Genomic DNA, 22,097 nt, shown 5'->3' on the forward strand with positions numbered 1-22,097 from the left:
CCGACGTTTGGGGAGGTTTGGGGAGGCACCCAAACCTCCCCAAACGTCGGCAGGTCTGCGCGGAGGAACGGAGACCTGGGGAGGTTTGGGGAGGCGCCCAAACCTCCCCAAACGTCGGCAGGAGGAACGGAGACCTGCCGACGTTTGGGGAGGTTTGGGGAGGCGCCCAAACCTCCCCAAACGTCGGCAGGTCTGCGCGGAGGAACGGAGACCTGGGGAGGTTTGGGGAGGCGCCCAAACCTCCCCAAACGTTGGCAGGAGGAACGGAGACCTGGCGACGTTTGGGGAGGTTTGGGGAGGCACCCAAACCTCCCCAAACGTCGGCAGGTCTGCGCGGAGGAACGGAGACCTGGGGAGGTTTGGGGAGGCGCCCAAACCTCCCCAAACGTCGGCAGGTCTGCGCGGAGGAACGGAGACCTGCCGACGTTTGGGGAGGTTTGGGGAGGCACCCAAACCTCCCCAAACGTCGGCAGGAGGAACGGAGACCTGCCGACGTTTAGGGAGGCGCCCAAACCTCCCCAAACGTCGGCAGGTCTCCGTTCCTCCGCGCCCTGCCTGCCTGCTTCTTTCCGCTGCGGAAAGAAGCAGACCTCCGCGCCCTGCCTGCCTGCTTCTTTCCGCAGCTGAAAGAAGCAGACCTCCGTGCCCTGCCTGCCTGCTTCTTTCAGCTGCGGAAAGAAGCAGACCTCCGCGCCCTGCCTGCCTGCTTCTTTCCGCAGCGGAAAGAAGCAGACCTCCGCGCCCTGCCTGCCTGCTTCTTTCCGCAGCGGAAAGAAGCAGACCTCCGCGCCCTGCCTGCCTGCTTCTTTCCGCTGCGGAAAGAAGCAGACCTCCGTGCCCTGCCTGCCTGCTTCTTTCCGCAGCGGAAAGAAGCAGGCAGGCAGGGCACGGAGGTCCGGAGACCTGCCGACGTTTGGGGAGGTTTGGGGAGGTGCGCGCGCACCTCCCCAAACCTCCCCAAACTTCGGCAGGTCTCCGGACGGCGGCGGCTTGGGAGAGGTGCGCGCGATCCTGGAAGCACCAAAGCAAGTCCTCGGTAAGCTCCGGGCGGTCACTTGCTTTGCGTCTCCTGAGGGAAGGGGGGGTGACTGGAGCGGGCGTGTTTCCTCGCCTGCTGGGCGCCGCGATTTGCCCGGGGAACGCGCGGGCCCCGAATGGCAGCGTGGAGCGAGGAAGCGGACAGCCAGGGCTTCCCCGAGAGCCGCGGCCACACAGGGTATTCCTGTGTATTCAGGCTTGCAAAATGGCGGATCGAGCCTCTGCTGGCGGCAAAGGCTTGCAGAGCGCGGATCCAGCCTCCGCCAGCGGCGGAGGCTTGCAAAATGGCGGATCGGCTTATACTCGAGTCAACAACTTTTTCCAGTTTTGGGGGGTGAAATTGGGGGTCTCGGCTTATACTCGAGTCGGCTTATACTCAAGTATATACGGTATCTTATTCACCTGGCCCATGACGGTCCCAAAAAAGAATTCAGGTTTGTAATTCTGTCTCAAGTCTGACGTCTGAATTCATGCTTACCAATTTAGAAAGATTCATGTCTCTCAAGACACGCATTACAATAGTGGATTCGGTGTCACTGGGGTTTGATCTTTTGGCTGCACCCAAGGTCCGTAGTACTGACAATATATTTCTCAGACCAAAGTCATAATGTACCTGCAAATAAATCAAAAGGTTCTAGATAGAGGAACAAAATTAAAGCAAGGAGGCAAACAGACATTCTGGGTTCCAACACCTGTTGGCTTAGAAATAAGGACATTACTCAATTGAAGGCCTGCTGCTGAAAATGGTAGAATGAACTGTAATCAGCTCAAAGTTCCCAATAACAACAGTAAATCCTCTTGCCCATGATGTGACATAATGTAAATGTACGGTAGAACAAAATATATTTTCCACAACTAGCAACAGTAATATGTAGAACAAATGTGGAGTAATATAGTATGCATTTGTAACACTGTTAAGCTAAAGATTGTTGATTGAAATAGAAATGTTGAATAAATAGGAGACTGGTGTTACTCTTTGTGACTACGATTACCCTCTCTTAGTTACTTGTAAATAGTGATTTAAAAAGTGTACACACCAGCTTATCTTAATGCTGAAATAGTCGGAACCTCTGGAGACTTTGATTCAAGATAATACACTGAGAGAAAGACATAAAACTCATCCCATGTGGGAAACTGGTCTTATCACACTAGTTTCAAATATCTGGGAAAGCAAATTATCTGTTCTATCTTTCTGATGAAAGTTTTATATTAAAAAAAGGAAAATGAAAGCATGTCCCTCATTCTTTTTTAAAAAGTCTGATAAAATGTATCAATGCTTCAATAAAAATAGAAAATAGAAATAAAGCATTCCTTTTTTTAAAAAAATGAATTATTTCTCTAGAGAAAAACAATTATTTTTTGTTTATTTTGCCATGTTTGTTCAAAGGCATAGTCCAATACTAGAAGGAAAGAGGACAACCAGTACTAAGGTGGCTGGACTTCATTACAGTAATGATGGATGCAATGTTGGACAATTTGAAGAGACCAGATTAGGGTGAGATCTTTCTGGAGAAAACCAATGTGGTCACCAAGAGTCAACATTAATCTGATGATACATAATCAATCATAGGCCAGGACAGTTCTTGCCCTTTCTCAGTTAACGAAACATTCATTAAATATTGCTTGCATTACATTAAAATAAATGCATTTCTTTGAAAAAAAATATTTTTTCCAAGGGAACAGTGTCTTTTCCCCATTCCCCCCCTCCCTTTGGCTTTGATGCACCTTGCAAAGAAGTCATATTTAAACTTAAATCTCAAAGCAATGCTTTGAGGAATTACTACCTAGTTTTTTGTTATTTTAGATCTTTAAAATTCCTATGCATCGTGTTCCATTTTTTTTAAAAAAAGAAAAAGAAATACACTAAACTGAGAGTAAGTCTTAAGATTATTCTGTAGCATTACCATTGCTAAGAACTTCATGACTAGAGCTGCTGTCATCTAGAGCATTTACTGTAAATTCTACTTCATGCTTGTTCTTTGGAATATTTGCAGAACAGAATTGTTCATAAATGATAATTTCTCCTACCTGCTTAGACAATTGTTCTTCACAGAGTTTATACAGAGTAAAGAACTTCCTTGCAAGCACAATGTTATCAATGAAGCCACAGCTAGCCAATTTGACACGGATGATGATCTGGCGATCAGGAACCATCATTGCCACTGAGCGGAAGTTGATTTTCAGGTTTTCAGGTAACTCTTGACGACCAGCATATCCAGGGTTCTGATTTAACATAGCATTATCAACTGAATTAGACTTCAGACATAAATTTAATAATTTTTTTACAGGTTCTACATCTCATACAAAGCTATCAAATATATCTGCATCTACATGGAGGGAAGTACGTAGTGAGGTGCCGCAGGGCTCTGTTCTGGGCCCAGTGCTCTTCAACACCTTCATCAATGATTTAGATGAAAGGATAGATGGGAAACTCATCAAATTTGCAGACAACACCAAGCTGGCAGGAATAGCCAACACTCCAGAAGACAGGCTTAAGACACAGAAGGATCTGGACAAATTTGAACACTGGGCGCTATTCTAACAAAATGAAATTCAATGGTGAAAAAAGTAAGGTTTTATATTTAGGCAAGAAAAACCAAATGCATTAGTATAGGTGGCACCTTGCTCAATAGTAGTAACTGTGAGAGGGATCTTGGGGTCCTAGTGGACAATCACTTCAATATGAGCCAGCAGTGTGCTGCAGCTGCCAAAAAAGGCAACACAATGCTAGGCTGCATTAACAGAGGGATAGAATCAAGATCACGTGAAGTGTTAATACCACTTTATAATGCCTTGGTAAGGCCCACTTGGAATACTGCATCCAGTTTTGGTCACCACGATGTAAAAAAGATGTTGAGACTCTAGAAAGACTACAGAGAAGAGCAACAAAGATGAATATGGGACTGGAGGCTAAAACATACAAGGAACGGTTGCTGGAATTGGGTATGTCTAGTTTAATGAAGAGAAGGACGAGGGGGGACAGGATAGCAGTGTTCCAATATCTCAGGGATTGCCACAAAGAAGAGGGAGTCAAGCTATTCTCCAAAACAGCTGAAGGCAGGACAAGAAGCAATGGATGGAAACTAACCAAAGAGAGAAGCAACCTAGAACTAAGAAATTTTCTGACAGTTAGAATAATTAATCAGTGGAGCATCCTGCCTCCAGAAGCTGTGAATGCTCCAACACTGGAAGTTTTTAAGAAGAGACTGAACAGCCATTTGTCTGAAATGGTATAGGGTTTCCTGCCTGAGCATTGGGTTGGACTAGATGACCTCCAAGGTCCCTTCTGTCTAACCCACATTTTTCTATCTTATCAAGTAGTAGGTTGTGGTTCACTTTATCAAATGCCTTACTGAAGTCCAAATGTTATATCCACAGCATTCTTCTGGTCCACTAATTTTGTCACCTGGTCAAAGAATGCATGATCTGTTTTTGACAAATCCATGTTGGCTTATGGTTATGACTTTGTTTGCCTCTAGGTGTTCGCTGATTCATTGCTTATCTTTTCCAGAAACTTCCCAGGTCAGGCTGATAGGACTGTAGTTTCCTGAATTCATTTTTCTGCTTTTTTGAAGATGGGAACTACATCAGTTATTTTCCAGTCATCTGGTAGTTCCCCAGTGCTCCAGGATCATTGAAAGATATAGTTCAGTGATTCTGAGATCACATCTGCCAGTTCCTTCAGAACCTTGGGGTGTAATCCATCTGATCCCAGTGATTTGAACTTGTATAGGGTGGACAGGTGCTCACTTACCGTTTTCTTGCCTATTTTAACTTGCGTTTCTAATCTGTTTTTTACGGTACTGTTTTTGATAGGTTGGGCTGTTTCTTCCCTTTGTGTAACGATGGATGCAAAAAATGAGTTAAGTAGTTCTGCTTTCTCCCTGTTGCTTGTCACCTTCTTGCCACTTTTTCCCATTAGTGGACCAATCATTTCCTTAACTTTTTTCTTGTTTTTTACATGTTGAAAGAAGCTTTTTTTATTTTTGACTTTTGGCGCAAGCCTTAGTTCATTTTGAGCCTTCGATTTCCTCACTTCATCTTTGCAGGCTCAGGCTATTTGCTGATATTCTGCCTTAGTGTAGGAACACAAAATCTAATGAAAACATCTTCACCAGCATCTGAGAAGATGACCCCTTCTCTGCCATGTGGCCCTGAGCTCTGCAGATCTTCAAAAGGGAAGTGAGTGATCAGTGACGGGGTGGGAAGGAGCATAGCATAGCAGGCCCAGTGATTGTAAGGATCCTGGGGTGGGGGAAGTAGGCAGAAGGCATGTTGCAGCATCTCTGCAGTTGGTCATAAGGGTGAACTACTGCTGTGGTGCTGCAACATTTGTAACTTTGGGGCTGGCTCATAAGTACTTTTGGGGATGGTGTCATAACTTTGAACTGTTGCTAAGTGAACTGTCATAATTTAAGGACTACCTGACTGGAATCAGAATGTTTGTGTTACTGAGTTCAGAGTAGATCAGAGCTGGAACTTCTAAAAAGGTCTTTAACTCTGTCCCATATTTCATATGTGATATTGTTAAACTATTTATTTATTGGGAATGCTCACCATTGTCAAAAAAAGGCCAAATTCAGGATTCATTTCTACATTATCACCATCAGTGAAAATAAAGTTCTTCTTGCGCTCTTTCTTACAGGTCAAAACAATTGCAATTTGCTGAGCAGCAACAGACAGCACTGGTAAATCAATGCGGTTAAATTCATCAAAGCAGCCCCAGGATCCAGACTGAGCAAGACCTTAAATCAGAGGAAAGCCTGATATTAAAAGGAGTCAGCCCTGCACTCATTTTGCATAATTAGATATCAAATCACAGTGTTTTGTAAAATTAAAAAAGTGAAAGCAAGTTTAGAGAAGGTTAGAGCTGAATTTATGATATTTAAAATGTGCTTGAAATGTTGGCACTTCTATCAGATAAAAGGATTAAAATCAAGGTGCCTGAAAGAAGCAAATGACTTTGTCATTCTGGGCAAGCTGTTGAACTAGATAACATTTCTCTCCTTTTCCCTATAAGAGCCTTGCATTTTTAACTTTGCTTTTACTCATTCCTGTGCCTTATTACTTAACACGAACCATGTGCCTGCATGAACCTCTTATATAAGATGATTAACTATGGTTAGTCTGAAATGGATGCAATTAGGTACAATAGACACATTTGACAATAAGCATATCCTAGTTGTCATGTCTTGGAGCATTAGTTTTGAATACACACATTTTGGAAAGAAAATATCGTGAGACATTTTGTTCCTTCCCTCCCCAGCATTTCCAGGCCCATCTAGAATCAACCTACTCTCATTTTCATACCCCAAAGTTGACGTATGCTGTTCATCCCTCATTGTGACAATACTGATTTTTTACAAAAGGTCACTTTCCATAATAAATAATATCCTGACCTTTGAAGATTCTTCCCAGACCTCGAAAATCCATCTGGTCAGAACAATTGAAGACCACAACGTATTTTCCAAGGCACCTTCCCATATCTTTTGTGGTTTCTGTTTTGCCAGTGCCTGCAGGTCCCGCTGGGGCTCCTCCCATGCTCATCCCTAATGCTTGAGCCAAAGTAATGTAACACCTACAAGGAGATAAGGAGCGGGAATAAGGTCTTCTTCTGGACATTTGGAAGACTTAAAGGTACCAAAATGCAAGGATAAGATATGGAGATTTAGTGCAAAAGAGAAAGCTACTTCAAGGTATCCTCTCTTAGTAGATGTCTGAATGCCCATTTTGGTGAGTTACAAGCTGTATTCTGTTGCCTAGTATGTTCAGTATGGTCTGGTTGACTTCTTTTAGCATTGTTTTTTGAAAATCAGTTGTGATGTGATAGATCCTTTTTTATGCTGTCTTCTGTAAAGCCAGCTATATTTTCCAGCGTTTGACCGGGGAGGTACATTACATCAGAGGTCCCCAACCTTTTGGGCACCAGGGACAGGTTCCGTAGTGCAAGGGTCCCCAACCCCCAGGCCTTGGACCGGTACCAGGCCGTGGCATGCCAGCAGCCAGTCCACGCAAACAAGCAAAGCCCTATCTGTGGGATGCAGGCAGCACACAAAACCAAACCCCCTCCAGTCTGCAGAAAAATCTCCACGGAACTGGTACCTGGTGCCCAAAAGGTTGGGGATCTCTGCCATAGAGAGAGATTTTTCCATGGACCGGAGGGGGCATGGTTTCCCATACTGTCTGCATCCTGCAGATAGGGCTCCTCTTGTTTGTGCGGACCGGTTTCTGTTATGCTGCGGACTGGTGCCAGTCCATGGACTGGGGGTTGGGGACCCCTGCATTACATAATGAGATTTGGATGTTGTATGTTGCTTCAGTGACAAAAAAAACTATTCCCCCCCAATGTAAAATTTAATATTATGCATAATCTAACTGTATTCCGGTAGAGAACCATGGAAATAGAGGATTCCTTGAGCCTTGGGAAAGGACCCAGAATTAGGAAGAGATTCAAGCTGGCTCTTTCTTGATTTACTGGGGTATAAAAAGGATGAGAGGAAAAAAGCAAAACACACTTAAAAGATTCTGTTAACATAGCATATCCCAATACATTTTAATTTTAGATTTCTTGTAGAGTCTATTTCCTGATCCTGAGAAGTCCAGAGTCAATTGAGGCTCCCTTATCTCCCACTGAATACTCACTACAAATTCATGAGATGTTCTCCATAACCAATACTGGAATATAACACTGCATAGTGTCAGCATATCTTTTTTCAACCTGTAAATATTCATGCGTTCCTCACCTGTCTGTGAGAGGTGTGATGACAAGTCGGTCTGTACAGCCCAGAAATTCATTTTGATATATGAAGGCCACATCTGTGATATTCACCATCATTTTATCTGCATCATCTTTGAAATAAAACCTGCATTGTTTCAGCCACTCAAAATCTGTAGGGCTCTTGATATGCATGCGGCACTAGAAACAAAGGATTGCGCAATCATAGTTCAATATTAGGGTAAGGACTAACCATACAGACATGCCTTCTATTTATTACTTGGAAACAACTATTTTCAAATGCAAAGTTAGGTCATCCTTGTGGTAACCACAGCATGCAATGGGAGTACAAAGCTGATAAAACAATCCCAGCACATACAATAAATACATGATATAAGCTCTATATCTGACCCCATCCTCAAATGGGATTTGACTATTGTTGCTGGGGTTTTTTTCTGCCTTGTAAAAACTGAATAATCAAGTGATTAACTTGATTTATAATGCATTAAATTTGAGTAATGGATATTGTTGTTGTTGTTGTTAGCTGCGAAGTCGTGTCCGACCCATCGCGACCCTATGGACAACGTTCCTCCAGGCCTTCCTGTCCTCTACCATCTGCTGGAGTCCATTTAAGCTCACGCCTACTGCTTCAGTGACTCCATCCAGCCACCTCATTCTCTGTCGTCCCCTTCTTCTCTTGCCCTCAATCTTTCCCAGCATTAGGCTCTTCTCCAGTGAGTCCTTCCTTCTCATTTGGTGGCCAAAGTATTTGAGTTTTAATGGATATTACTTTATGATTAAGAGCAAATACAACATGACTGGATTTTGAAAGGTAATGGTGAATTAACTAAAATATAGACACGAAACAGTATCTTCCTCTAATCCTAGTCACTTTCCATTAGAGGTCCATCTATAAGACTGAAGTAATCCTCAGCCACAAAATTGTGTCTCCTTTTCTATGGGTTCTGAGTAGGTCAAAAGAAGAGTAATCTGGACTCAGTGCATAGGGAAATTCCCAAAACTATCATTTACAATGGAAAATAGGATTGTATTAGTAGCTGTTGTCGAGCTTAACAAGAAGGCTATTAGATTATAATGTTAAAGAAGCTTTGTAAAATTAATAAACTCAATAACAGTTGGTCCAAAATGACTGACTGCATTGATTACATTTATATATCACAGACACATCTTATTCAGAAGAAGTCAGCCTTTCACTAGCAGTTATTTAAATAAGATTTATTTTTACCAGATCATCAAATATGTCTCTCTGGTGCACATGAATCGTGATCAGTGTCTCGTATTTAATGCGTTCCACAGATCTCAGATCTTTGGTAGTCATGTCTATCAAGGTATTCAAGAGTTCTAAGAAAAACTGATTGGTTTTCTGCATCACTTTTTTGTCGTATTTTGCATTGGTCAAAGCTTCCTCAGCTTCTCGTGTCCAGATCATTTGAATACCCAGCAAGCCAACCTTAAAAAATAATTTGCATTAACATTTACAGTGCTAATTGTTAAGTTTCCCAAAGCCTTTTTTATTCAGCCAACCAACCGGTGAGTCATTGCACTTTAAAAAATTAATTTTATCTGTGGGGATTTATATACCCGTGAAAACTGAAACGAGGTTGAATAATCTTCTCCCATCTCAAACCCCTAATCCTCCAAGTCACACATCATAAGAGACAAGAGATGTGACTGCATTTCCAATATTTACACAAGCCTTAATTGAGGTAGTCAAAGGAATTGTAGAATATAAAATAATGCAGGGTTTTGCAGCAATGCTTCATCATGAGAACAGCACATGAGCCCTCTTAGGCTGCCCTGGGAATCAAATAGTACTTCCTCAGAAGAAGCAGAGGAAGGCAACAAAGTGCAAAACAAATGAACTATTTCAGGGAGAATACCCACTATCAACTGATAATAAGAATCTATAAGCAGGGCTCTCCCTTTTCTGCCTCCAGAATTAGAAGTACCCAAAAAGCAAATCTGAAACAATGAAAGTAATTGCCGCAAGTGATGTTTCAGCAAACAGATGCAAGGTGCAGAAGACCCTCAATACCAAAAACTCTGCTCCCCAAGTTGACCTGCACCCCAAGGATTGCCTTTATTTTCTGCCGTGCTTATGGTCTCATTCTTCAACGATAAAAGACATTCTTGTCCTGACAGTTAGAACCATTTCCTGACAGTTAGAACAATTAACCAGTGGAACAACTTGCCTCCAGAAGTTGTGAATGCTCCAACACTGGAAGTTTTTAAGAAGACAACCATTTGTCTGAAATAGGATATGGTTTCCTGCCTGAGCAGGGGTTTGGACTAGAAGACCTCCAAGGTCCCTTCCAACTCTGTTATTCTGTTATTCTTTTAACATCTGGAAGGAATGGAATTATCTCTGCTCTTGATTAGCTTCCCCAGGTCTTAATTTCAGTTTTTATTTATTTTTGGTTTTTTTTAAGGCTGGCATTACTGCAAACAAACTATTAGTATCATGTACTGGAAGGCTTATAAATTATTTAACCTAAGCATTTTTAGACATGTTGGAAATCCCCAAAAGCGTACGCTATATTTTTTCAAGACAGGGAACAAGATTATTTCGTAAGAATTCCAAACCCGAGCTAAGAGCTAAAGATGAATCACATTAGCAAATTACATAACTATTCATTCTGAAGCTCTACCAAATTTAATAAGACCTCCTAAATGCCAACTGGAGTATTTATTAGAAATAATTCATAGTGAAGATATTTCTGTCTGTATTAACATTTGTAGCAATCACAACCCTGGAAGCGTGGATCACACCCTCCCCTATTGAGAAGAAGGAAAAGGATAATTCACCTGGGCAGGGAAGGTATTAAGAAACTCAATTAATTGGAAATCTGCTTCCTGAATATTTGCAGCTGCTTGTCGAATCACAAGGTGCAAGGAGGATTGGGACTCCTTTAAAAGTAAATTGAGCCAAACTTCTACATTGCCTTCCGCCATAACGGGCTTTTCTAATTCAATTGTCTCACCTTCCCGGGAGGAAATGGAAAGGATCCGGTCATATACCTGTGAATCACATATACTGCATGAACATTTCATAGTAACAGTTTGATTTTCATTTTTTTTTAATTTAGATTGTGAATCTGATATGAGGACTACCAATGTTTTGTATGTGCTCTTTGTTGCAACTAATAGCAACTTTGGGGAAGAGATTTAAATTAGGGATACAAAATTTATTTTCCCCTCCCCATTCCCTGTCATTTAATACTTAAAACAACTAATTCTATATAATATACACAGTATATAAAATTCTATCACTGATCTCCATTGGACCCTACAACAAATCCTATACCAAGTCAGACACTTTATACCTCACATCATATATTAATGTTTATAGTCTCTAATATAGCGGCTCCCAACCTTTTCTATACCCTGCACCCCTAGAACGCTTCTGATATATTCTTGCACCCCTTACAAATGTTTGAAATAATGGCAACAAATTATGCATATACACTATAATTTTTAAAACCCAAGTTTTCGCACCCCCTGGAATATCTTCTTGCACCCACAGGGGGTGCGAGCACCCCCCAGTTGGGAATCTCTGCTCTAAAATATGATTGACATTCACTCATCCAAGAGGCAGATAAATATCTTTTCAGGACCTGATAATTTTTTAGCTGGAAATGCTACAAACTAATTGGGTGATTTCATGCACTACTAGACAATGGCTCCTCTGCAGATAGGATAATACTGCTGTGTTTTTACATTGCATGAATCTAGTCAACAAAAATAGCTAACAGATAGCAAAAAACAAAACAAAAAAACAGGGAATGGATGAAGCCAAACAGATCGGGATATAATCATCAGTCCCATTATATCATCAGTCCCAATCAGCTTAATATTCTGCAATTTGGGTCTAGTTAGCCCTGAACACATGGAAGTTATCAGATTGCCTCCCTCCAGGTAAGACCTTAAACTCAACCATGAGGTGAAAAATAGAGATGGGATGGATAGATTATCAACTATGTGAATAATTTCCACTGGTTACTGAGGAGCCTTTGTGTTCTTGGAGGTAACACCAGGGTTCAAGAGAGCTTGGCAGATCTGCAGCAATGATTATGCCCTTAGTAGATAATCAAAACAATAAAATACTACAATCACACAAACCTTATCATGGAATTTTACAGTTTTGATATTGTCAAAAACATTTAGCAAGTGAGCCTGTATAGTGTGAGAGTCTGACGCTTGGCCTAGGATCTCCAGAAGAGCAGGATCTGACACAAAGAAGAAGCGAGGAAATGAGAGTCTCTTTCTCTCCAGGTAACTGAAACAGAACAAAAACAAGAAGAATACGGTCACCTGTGTAAAGTTTAAACTAAGTTTGTCATAATAAGATTTCCTCAGCTCTTCTCTACAGAGAACATCATTAATGATATAATCAGAGTCTCGTCTTGCAGCTGACATTTTAAATGCTTTGATCCTGTAACTGCCATCCATTAATTCATATGTTGTGTGAACTAATGAACCTCACTTCACTCAGTCATATTTGAACTAAAATGTTAAGCAATACAAAAATATGCAGAACAACAGCTTGAATAAGTACTAAATATGATGAAAATATTGATTAATTGCCTTGTCTTAACTGTATCCATTCGAGCAACCATATGAGTGTATCCAGTCCAGCAAGGAAAACACAGACTTTTTTGGATCATAGATTAACATTACGTGCAGAAATTGAAAAACTCTCTTATCCTTTCCCATTCCTACATTAGCACAGACACAAGTAGATCATGTGCTTCCCAATATTTATAAATTTTGGAAGCTCTGATAAATTTAAGCTAAAGTAATCTTAACTAAATTCACATTGGCCAGTGTTATTCCTATCTTTCATACTAAATTAAAAACAAAACACAGCAATAGGATAGAAAAAGTTTCTATCCTTCAGCATTTCCTTTATATCTTCTAACTGGATCAATTAAAACAGAGCTGGGAGCAGTGAAGATAAGGTAGCATGAGTTAACTATCTTGAATTCTCTTTTCTAACCACAAATCACATACAGATTAAATCTTAAATCAAGCCTAGCCATACTGTAACTTAGTAACGCCTTGCAAAGCAGGATTATGACTAGCCCAAAAGACTTATACACATCAAGTTGCATTAATCTGAGACATAGCTATCAAACACAGCAACAGTTTTTTATTCCTTTTGCCCCCCTCACCTGAAAAAGACAATTTATTAACCAATTACACACTTATTCAAATACATTTTCAAATTATGAATTAATTTAACACAATATTCACGAAGATGCTTATATACTCTATGTTAAGATAGCCATATATTGTAGGCTCTGTCATGAATATTGTGAGGACCACTTAACTCCTTTGTAATTTAGTTTTTAATTTCAAAATAATATCAACAGGTTCATGACTGCTCTTGCTCACAAAAAGGATTTTAACCTAGATGCATACTACAACAAAAAGCAATAAATATGTCATTTTCCCTGTTTATTAATACAATTGATTGTATGTTAGTGAAGAGCTTTTAAATAAGCAGAACTTACCCTGTTAGAGACTTTTGACACATTTCCAGCTGCTCCAGTAAATGAGGCAGTAATTGTCCCATGGTTTCATCTCCAACACAGCACTGGACAACATTTGGTATTTCATGGGCTCGAGTCATTATCTTCACCCATGATTTGTCAATGTTAGAGAAACGCTTGGCTTCCTGTTTAAAATACAAGTAGCACTTCAGTCACTATACTGTACATGTTCTATAGATGTGGAGTTTTGATAGGTTTCTGTCAACAATATTTCTTTTCTCGTTGTCTTCTGCCTACACTAAGCTAATGTTTAGAAACCAGTTTTGATGTCTGTTGAGTTATTAATCTAATTGCCTTAACACAAGATAAGCCCCAACACTGGAAGTTTTTAAGAAGAGACTGGACAGCCATTTGTATGAAATGGTATAAGGTTTCCTGTCTGAGCAGGGGGTTGGACAAGATGACCACCCTTCCAACTTTATATTATTATTATTATTATTATTATTATTATTATTATTATTATTATTATTATTATTATTATTATTATTATTATTATTATTATTATTATTATTATTATTATTACAAAACTTTTATTCATAAAACATGAAACTCAGTCAACTGACCACTCAAATTGACTGGCACTAATGGTTGACACGGGTTGTTGCCAGCATCCTAGGTATCAACCACGTATCTCCTTAAAATGTAAGATGTTCCAAGTAGCGGATTTTTTTGTAGCTTTGCTGGAATTATTGCAGAAGCTGCAATTTCTTGATGTATTTTGCAAAGTTTTTGGACATAGTTCTCAGTGCCCCAATGTATCACTGTTACACGTTTCATCCATAATCGCGCAGTTTCGATGGCCAGGTCACGGTATTTCGTAATTTTTTTCAGTTCTTTTTCTTCAACTCTGGCAAGCAAGGGTAGTACCAATATCAATCAACTGTACGCTTCGGTTCTCTATGACTGCAATATCTGGAAATTATTATTGTTGTTACTACTACTACTACTACTACTACTACTACTACTACTATTATTATTATTATTATTATTATTATTATTATTATTATTATTATTATTATTATTATTATTATTATTACACAGTCAGCCAGATGTTCATTTTTGTCTACCTATTGAGTCCTTACCAAGGACCTGGGATAGACAGATGTGCATGTTTGATGGTATTACTGATATTGTCGCAGGATGGAAGCAGTTCCTAGTAAGGCCACCTTTTGCAATTGACTAATGGCGAATTTGTCAGTGCCAATGGTGTTCAAGTGGTGCTCCAGTTGTTTTGGGATTGCACCCAAGGCACCTATTACTATTGGTACTACCCTTGCTTGCCTTTGCCACAGTCTTTCTATTTCTATTTGTAGGTCTTTGTATTTTGTTACTTTCTCCAGTTCTTTCTCATCTATTCTGCTGTCTCCAGGCACTGCCACGTCCACTATCCAGACTTTTTTATCTTTCTTATCAACAATTGTTAAGTCTGGGGTGTTATGTTGCAGGTGCTTGTCTGTTTGAATTCTGAAGTCCCAGAGCAGTTTAACTTTATCATTTTCTATGACTTTCTCTATTTTATGATCCCACCAGTTCTTGCTTACAGGCAAATGATATTTCTTGCAGACCTTCCAATGCACCATTGTTGCTACTTTGTCATGCCGCTGCTTGTAGTCAGTCTGTGTGATCTTCTTGCAGCAGCTTACCAGGTGGTCCACTGTTTCTTCAGCTTCTTTGCATAGGCGGCACTTACTGTCTGTTGCTGTCTTCTCAATTTTGACTTCATATGCATTTGTCCTTAAGGCTTGGTGGTGATGGTGGTTGTTATTGTTGTTGTTGTTGTTGTTATTAATCATCGCACAGTCAGCCAGATGTTCAGCTGGATTTGGCATTTTTGTCTACCTATCGAGTTCTTACCAAGGACCTGGGATAGGCAGATGTGGATGTTTCATGGTATTATAGATATCGTTGCAGGATGGAAGCAGGTTGTTGTTGTTGTTATTAAAGATGGGAATCCCTGGCCTTCTAAACCAGTGGTCCCCAACCTTTCTGGATCTGTGGACCGGGAGCTGTGTCAGCGGAGGGGGGAGATGGTTTCACACACAAGTACATGCCAGCTTGTATAAATGGAGCTTCCTGCACTCACCCATTGCTTCTGTAGCCCAGTTGCCACAAACTGGTAGTGATCCACAGACCGGGATTGGGGACCCCTGCTCTAAACTATAGCTTTGAACAGTTTCAGTATCAGTCATCCCACTTTGGGCTACTGAGAGATGTAGTTCAACAGCATCTAGATGTCACAGCTGCACAGGTTATCTTTAATAGATCTGCAGATTCATCTACAGAACAAAACAAGGATTCTTACCTTAGGAAGCTGTTTGGCAATATCTCCACCGACAAACACAGCTTCTAAATATATCCATAAATTCTGCACCATCATCCAGTTCTCAATAATATCAGTTGTATTAGAAAGATATTGTACCCATTTTTGTATCTGAGCCTTGAATGGTGTGTTATATCTGCAATAATTGCATATATTCAAAAATGAGGAACTGAATCTCTACATTTGAAGGGGGGGGGGGAAAGAGAGAGGTCTACATATTACATATTACCTATTGCTCATTAGGGAGCCCAGAATCATCAAGCTGTCCTCCATACTTGCAATAATTTCTGAAGTGCTGTCTCCCCTCAAGAGAAGTTCCCCACGGGTTTTAAAGTTAGCAAAAGTAAATGTTTTATTGTCCCATTCAGCAATCACTTGTTTGAGCTTCTGTTCAATGTCCCTCTCTTTCATTGCACTGATGCAGACGTCCTACCAAAATCAATCAGAAGGTTAGTGTGAAAAACAAAATCCAGAATATTAAAATATTTTCCAGTCAATAGCTTCTAGCAAATACATGGAAATTTCCAAGCTAAAGTTAAAGGAATTGCTTCAGTACATACTGTGGGTACAAAAAAAAGGTCAATAAAATGTGAATGATTATTCAGGCAGATTAAACCCACTTGCTACAATCCAAAACAAAATATTTTTCTACCCATGAACATAATATATAGCTTCCTAGGGATGACCATCAGCCAATCAGCTATCTCTTTCAGCAAGTCAGTTCACAATCCAAATTTATGACAACTACAGACTGATCCCAAACAATAGTCTAAGATTTCCTGATCAGTCATACTGCTGAAATTTATTTGGGTTTCAAGTTTGATTCAAATTCCCATAGATTGCATGGAAATCCCATGCGCATTCCTGGAGTAAAAGCAGCACAAAAGCAGCAACTGTTAAATAATACTGTTAGAGTTCTGCAAACATAAAAGATATCATTGACGAATTGAACTTGCTTTGCAGCTGGAGGCCCAGGAAGTCCCTCTCAATTAAATGTTCTAGTATATACTGCAGCTGTCAGTCCCAAGTCCTCCACTGTGCCACAGCAGTAGGTTACTATAGCAAAACTGGATTCTTATCCTGAGCCAAGGCAGTGATGTTCATTTTTCAGACTTGTAGTGATCAAGATAGATTTGGCTATTTCTTAGAGCAGAAAGGAACACCTGATCAAACCCGTTAAAACTTAAATAGGGCTGGCCTAGATTAGTTTTAGGATGAAAGATCAGTAGGGCTATGGGAAAGACAGAGAAGTATCCCAAGAGATGGCAATGGCAAACAACATCCATACTGCTGGGATAGCTATGACACCACCAGAGTTGAGCTTGACTTGGAGATTTGACTCAAATAAAAAAGTAATGTCTCAAGGGTAGCAATAACAGATTTGCTAACTTCAGGGAGGGGGTGCTGTACAGAGTATGTTGAGTGAGAAACCTTGTGTACTTTGGGAATACAATTGACTAAATAGGTAGATCATTCACTGCAATATCAAAGATGCAAGCACATCATTTTCTACTACCTCTATCTCTTCTTTGTATTTCAGCAAGGGTGCTTCCATAATATTTCTCAGTTTGAAAGTTTCATTTTCGACATCAAAATTATGGGCAGTGAGATCAGTGATACGTTTCCAGTGACGTGCCATCATGGCTTTATTGGACATCAACTCAAGCAAAGGACAACATTCGCTGAAGTCATCAATTGTTTTCTTAAGATCCAGAAATGCCTGCCATTCCTTCAATGCTCGAGGTAGCTTACGACACCTACAGGGACATGCACAGTGGGCACACTCAAAATAATTGTAACATTTCACTAGAGAGAAATATTTGAAAACAACTACAATCTTAAGAATCTATACACTACTAAAAACTCTCCCGCTTATCTGTGTGTAAACTTTAAGTGGGTAAAATGGTGCATTGTAAGGGCAATGATTTTTGAATCTCAAATGGGCAAACTTGCAGAATGTGTCCAAAGTGCAGAACCCATGACACCTGTGGAACTGAAATTTGGCATATTTTATAAATCCTTTTATGACAAAATGTAAAGTGTCACAAAACTTTTGCTGATGTTTGACTGTACTGTACTGATTAACGTGGGCTGTGTTCAAGGCAGATGCATCTCTGAATATCTTCCTGAATTTTTAAGAACTTTTCCAGTGAAGAACATACTTTAGAAGCTCTATGATTGAGAAATTTGGTAAGGAAATGTCTCTGATACGATGAGTCAGCTAGTCACAGATTATGTAATATTTGTTACTAGTCTCACACAATTCAAAACAATTTTCTTCCCAGGTAAGCGTATACAGAATTCTAGTCCTAAACACTTCCATCAACACTCTAGTATTTGCAGGACAATATATAATTCATTTTTAAACCTTTAAAATCTATTAATATAGATTAGCAGTGGAATGGCAGTGTCTGGCCCTGCAGAGATATTTCATTAATTTTCTGCCAAATGCAAATTATGCAAGTTGCAATCCTGTGTCCACAGATTTCTCCCCCACTCTGGAAAAATACATCAAAGCACAGCTTTATTTTTTGGGGTTTGAAAGGAATTGTCTAAAGATATGCCAAGCTCACATCTTACACTAAGAAGTGCTCTTTAAACCACGGTTTGTAGAATGGTCCTGTATACACATAACTTGTTTAAAAAGCCACAATAGTCAAATCTATGCCCCACATTAAGCGATATCAAAATGGAAGGGATCAAAATCAACATAATAGCAAGCAGCTACAAGGCAGGCAACATGCAAATGCAGGTGCAAAACTGGCAGGACTTGCGTTGTGATATTCTGTCCATCATCCTTGACAATTTTGATATTTACCCCTCACATATCACTACATACAAACCACATTATGACTTAGTTGAACCTGCAAAGCCGTAAAACAGGCATCTATTCAAATCAATTAACACCCTACCCCCACCCCGGAAAGCTTAAAGCACCATTTCTACTACAGTGACTATACCTACAATTATTGCAAAGTTTTAAAATAAACCCAAAGGATATACTAGAAAAGCTCCCATAAAGTAGCCAAGGAATACTACGTTAATCATCGATTACTCCTCCATCTTCATTATTCTGCTTTTGCTTCTATGACATAACACTCTGCAATATTACAGAATATTCAGTAACAAAGTAAAGCTTATTTCCATATCATAGTTCTGTTAAAAAATGCTGTATTATTGGTGCATTTGTTTCCATGGCATAAGCATTTCTCAATAGAAGAAGAGTCGTGACATAGTGGCATTTATCAGAGATGCAGACAAATTAATCAGAAGAAATAAAATCAATTAACATTTCATCATGTACCAACAAGTAAATGAGATTCAATTTTGTTTCTATTGGTCTTTCAGAGGTCTGCTTTAAACAGTGTATTGTTAGCATCAACCTGAAAGAAACCAATTGTTCACTCCGTAATAGCTCACAGTAGCTCAGTTGAATAGAGACATACAGTTCCTATCATTTCCTCACCTATTCTGAAACTCAAGGAGTTCATTATTAATCTTCTCAATGTTTACATCTGACCAGAGGATATCATGGTAGCCATTCACTGTATCAATGACATTGTTGTACAGGCTGTAAAGCTTTTGCAACAAGTTCAGCTGCTTCTTTATCTCAAGGAGTTGAGGGTACGGAGTGACAGGCAAACCAAAAAGCTCTTCACCTCCCGTGTAGGTGATGTATTTCCGGAAAAGGTTGTCAAATCGGTTCTAGAGGGTAGAATAAAAGCTTGGGTATACTTAACAATATTCAAAACCATAAGCAATACATAAATAACTACCTTAAGTAGGTTTAATTTTTTTCTAAAGCAGAAAAGTCAGTAACGAAAGAAAATTAAGAGCTCAAGAGATAACAGCCAAATACGGAGTTCATACAGTAGTAGGTTGGGTTTTCCATTCTCTATTGTACAGCCTCTGAATTCCCACTTGAAGGTCAAAATTGTTAAGAAAGAAAAGAACCAATACAGCTACCAAGAATCTTGACACCCCCTATCTTAAAAACTGGCACTCATAAACACATACAATGATGATATACTAAACTAGATTATTGCTGGCTGCAGAGGATGGTTGCTGAAAACTGTCTGCAAATTCCATTTTTGGATCTTATCATGATTCTCATTACCCCTTTGGGAGACATGCAGCACAATGCAATACAGGTTCAAAATATAGCTACATGCATTAAAAAGGCACCTGCATGTGTATACAATTCAGTCTCCTTGAAAAAGGTGTTCCCTTGAAAATCTCCCTAATCTTCTGGGTATAGATTTAAGGTTTCTATTCCCAGCACATCCATGGAAGAAGAATACTAACATCAACAAAGCTTGTCAGTGATTTGTTTTTAACTCCAAAAAAAAAATCCAACCTATATTTGAAAACATACCAGCAGACTAATGATCTTGCCCCAAACACTTGGGACAAAGCAGGCACTACTTTGTTCTTACAAATTTCTCTGGAGTAACTACTGATGGTCAGTCTGGTAAATACAGTTAAAAGGAAGCAGCCTCTGGGAAATTGCACTCCCCCACTCCCAGGTTTTGGGAGTGTGCAGAGCATTTTTACTTTCCTAGCACCAGGCTAGAAATCAGGTGATTGTGAATTCTAGTCCCACCTTCGACATGAAAGCTGGTTCAATGACTTGGGCCAGTCACTCCTTCTCACCTCAGAGTTGTTGTGGGGAAAACAGGAAGAGGAAGGATTATTAGGTATGTTTGACACCTTGAGTTATTTATAAAGTGAGAGAGAGGGGGGGAGGGGGGAGGTTGAGAGAGAAGACAAGAGCGAGAGAGAAGAGAGAGGGTCGCAAAGACATAATTCATTTTCTAAACTTCAATTACCCTCTGTTCCTAAAACAATGGAGGAGGGGGAGCAATATAGATGTCAGCACTGAAATCTGCCCTGTAACTTGAGCATTAAAAAGGGATGACATTTACAATGAGCCAGCAATTTCTTGTATTTATATTAGTGATGCAGACACCATTTAATTCAATTATTCATAGAAATCAGGAGCAGCAGCAGCAGCTATAAAAAATCAAGCCCTTTTGTTCCTGGTTGTTCCTCCAGCCTTGGTCCCAGCTGGGGTCACTTCTACCAAGAACAAAAGAAACAGAAATTGGTCTCAGGTAAGGTGAACCAAATTACAAAATGCCAATGCCGATATAGACATTTACAAAGAACAAGCACCTGTAGCATCTGCACGTATCTTCAGCACAAATACTTTGGTCACCATAGAAACAGAAAACAGAATTGATATGGTTTAACAGGGCTCCTTGACTATTGCAGAATTCACTTTTGTGATATAATTTTTTCATGCTGGGTCAGATAAAAATTTACTGACATATCAGAGTGATGCTATCTTGCAGCTTTTCATTAAGCGTTAACGATTCATATTAGCCATTTTGCAATCTGATATAACCTAAGGTATCCTCGTTGGAAGGAAGATGAAGTCCAGTGCAAGATTATAAATTTGGGGAGATAGTTTACTTTAATAAGCTAAATGGTAGGGGAAATACCTGGAAAATTATAAGCCTGTCACTGGCTTCTTGAGGTTCAAGTCCATCTACCATGGGACCATTCTAGAAGAGGAACAGATTGCAATATTAATAAAAATCCACATAAAAGTCTTTCAAGAGTATATCTTTCATTTTCATCTCCAAAGTAGCTACATCATTAAGGTTATGGTAATTAAAGTGGTAGTCCTTTCCCAAATGGAATCACCAGTTTCAAAGTTGCCAACTGAACAAGCAATCAAGTCATATTTTTCTCCCAGATACTCAAATCACATTCAAACAACATACAAATCTAAGCAGAAAGATAACATAGTTCATGATCTGTGCATCAACTATGACTTTGCATAGAATGAAATATTCAATACTTTTATGCAACCTCAAATCAAACTTTTCATACTAGGAAATCTCCTCATACATTTAAAATGAAGTGTGACTCTATTCCATATCACACAGTGATACAAATGCAGCTCTTTTCAGTAGAATTAGTTCACATCATCCAAGTGTAGAATGCTTACGTGAAACTAGTTGTATTCTAAATTAATCCTTTTTAAAATTTTAAGGTTACTTTGAAATTTCAGATATGGGAGAAATTTACTAGATATAACACTCTAACTCTGGAACTCCTTCTCAATAGGAAAATTTCCAAACCCTGACGGGGATAAAATACAGCATATAAATATATATTTCTCTGCAAATATTTGCTAGACTTGTCAGCTGATCGATTCTATTACTAAGATATACTCTTCCATCTTGACTAATGTGTTTAGAGTTAGCTGCTTTCTATATTTGACCAACTAAGGAAAAGCGCCTATAGACCAGACAGGGATGGCTTAAAAAAAATACAACTAGTACCCTGCGTTTTTTTAAAAAAACTACAATGGAATGTAAGCTAATCTTACCTTATTTCTGCAGGGTTTTTTAAATGTTATCCTGAGCTAAACAAGAATAAA

General features: G+C 39.6%; 1 protein-coding gene across 1 annotated transcript in view; it reads right to left on the minus strand.

The window, feature by feature from the left end:
- Positions 1–22,097, minus strand: part of DNAH5 (dynein axonemal heavy chain 5) — a gene marked incomplete at its 5' end in the record, with an annotated part of 162,574 nt that overhangs the window by 105,728 nt on the left and 34,749 nt on the right. Inside the window, 14 exons of the mRNA XM_083360300.1 lie at positions 1,517–1,651; positions 3,067–3,261; positions 5,596–5,783; positions 6,438–6,616; positions 7,782–7,954; positions 9,000–9,224; positions 10,580–10,792; positions 11,894–12,050; positions 13,288–13,451; positions 15,629–15,782; positions 15,876–16,075; positions 17,163–17,403; positions 19,113–19,351; positions 21,151–21,213. Coding sequence (XP_083216426.1) covers positions 1,517–1,651; positions 3,067–3,261; positions 5,596–5,783; positions 6,438–6,616; positions 7,782–7,954; positions 9,000–9,224; positions 10,580–10,792; positions 11,894–12,050; positions 13,288–13,451; positions 15,629–15,782; positions 15,876–16,075; positions 17,163–17,403; positions 19,113–19,351; positions 21,151–21,213 — 2,526 coding nt within the window. The remainder of the gene's footprint in view (positions 1–1,516; positions 1,652–3,066; positions 3,262–5,595; positions 5,784–6,437; positions 6,617–7,781; positions 7,955–8,999; positions 9,225–10,579; positions 10,793–11,893; positions 12,051–13,287; positions 13,452–15,628; positions 15,783–15,875; positions 16,076–17,162; positions 17,404–19,112; positions 19,352–21,150; positions 21,214–22,097) is intronic.

The sequence above is a fragment of the Vipera ursinii genome, assembly GCF_947247035.1.
Source record: "Vipera ursinii genome assembly, chromosome: 3".
Classification (NCBI taxonomy): domain Eukaryota; kingdom Metazoa; phylum Chordata; class Lepidosauria; order Squamata; family Viperidae; genus Vipera; species Vipera ursinii.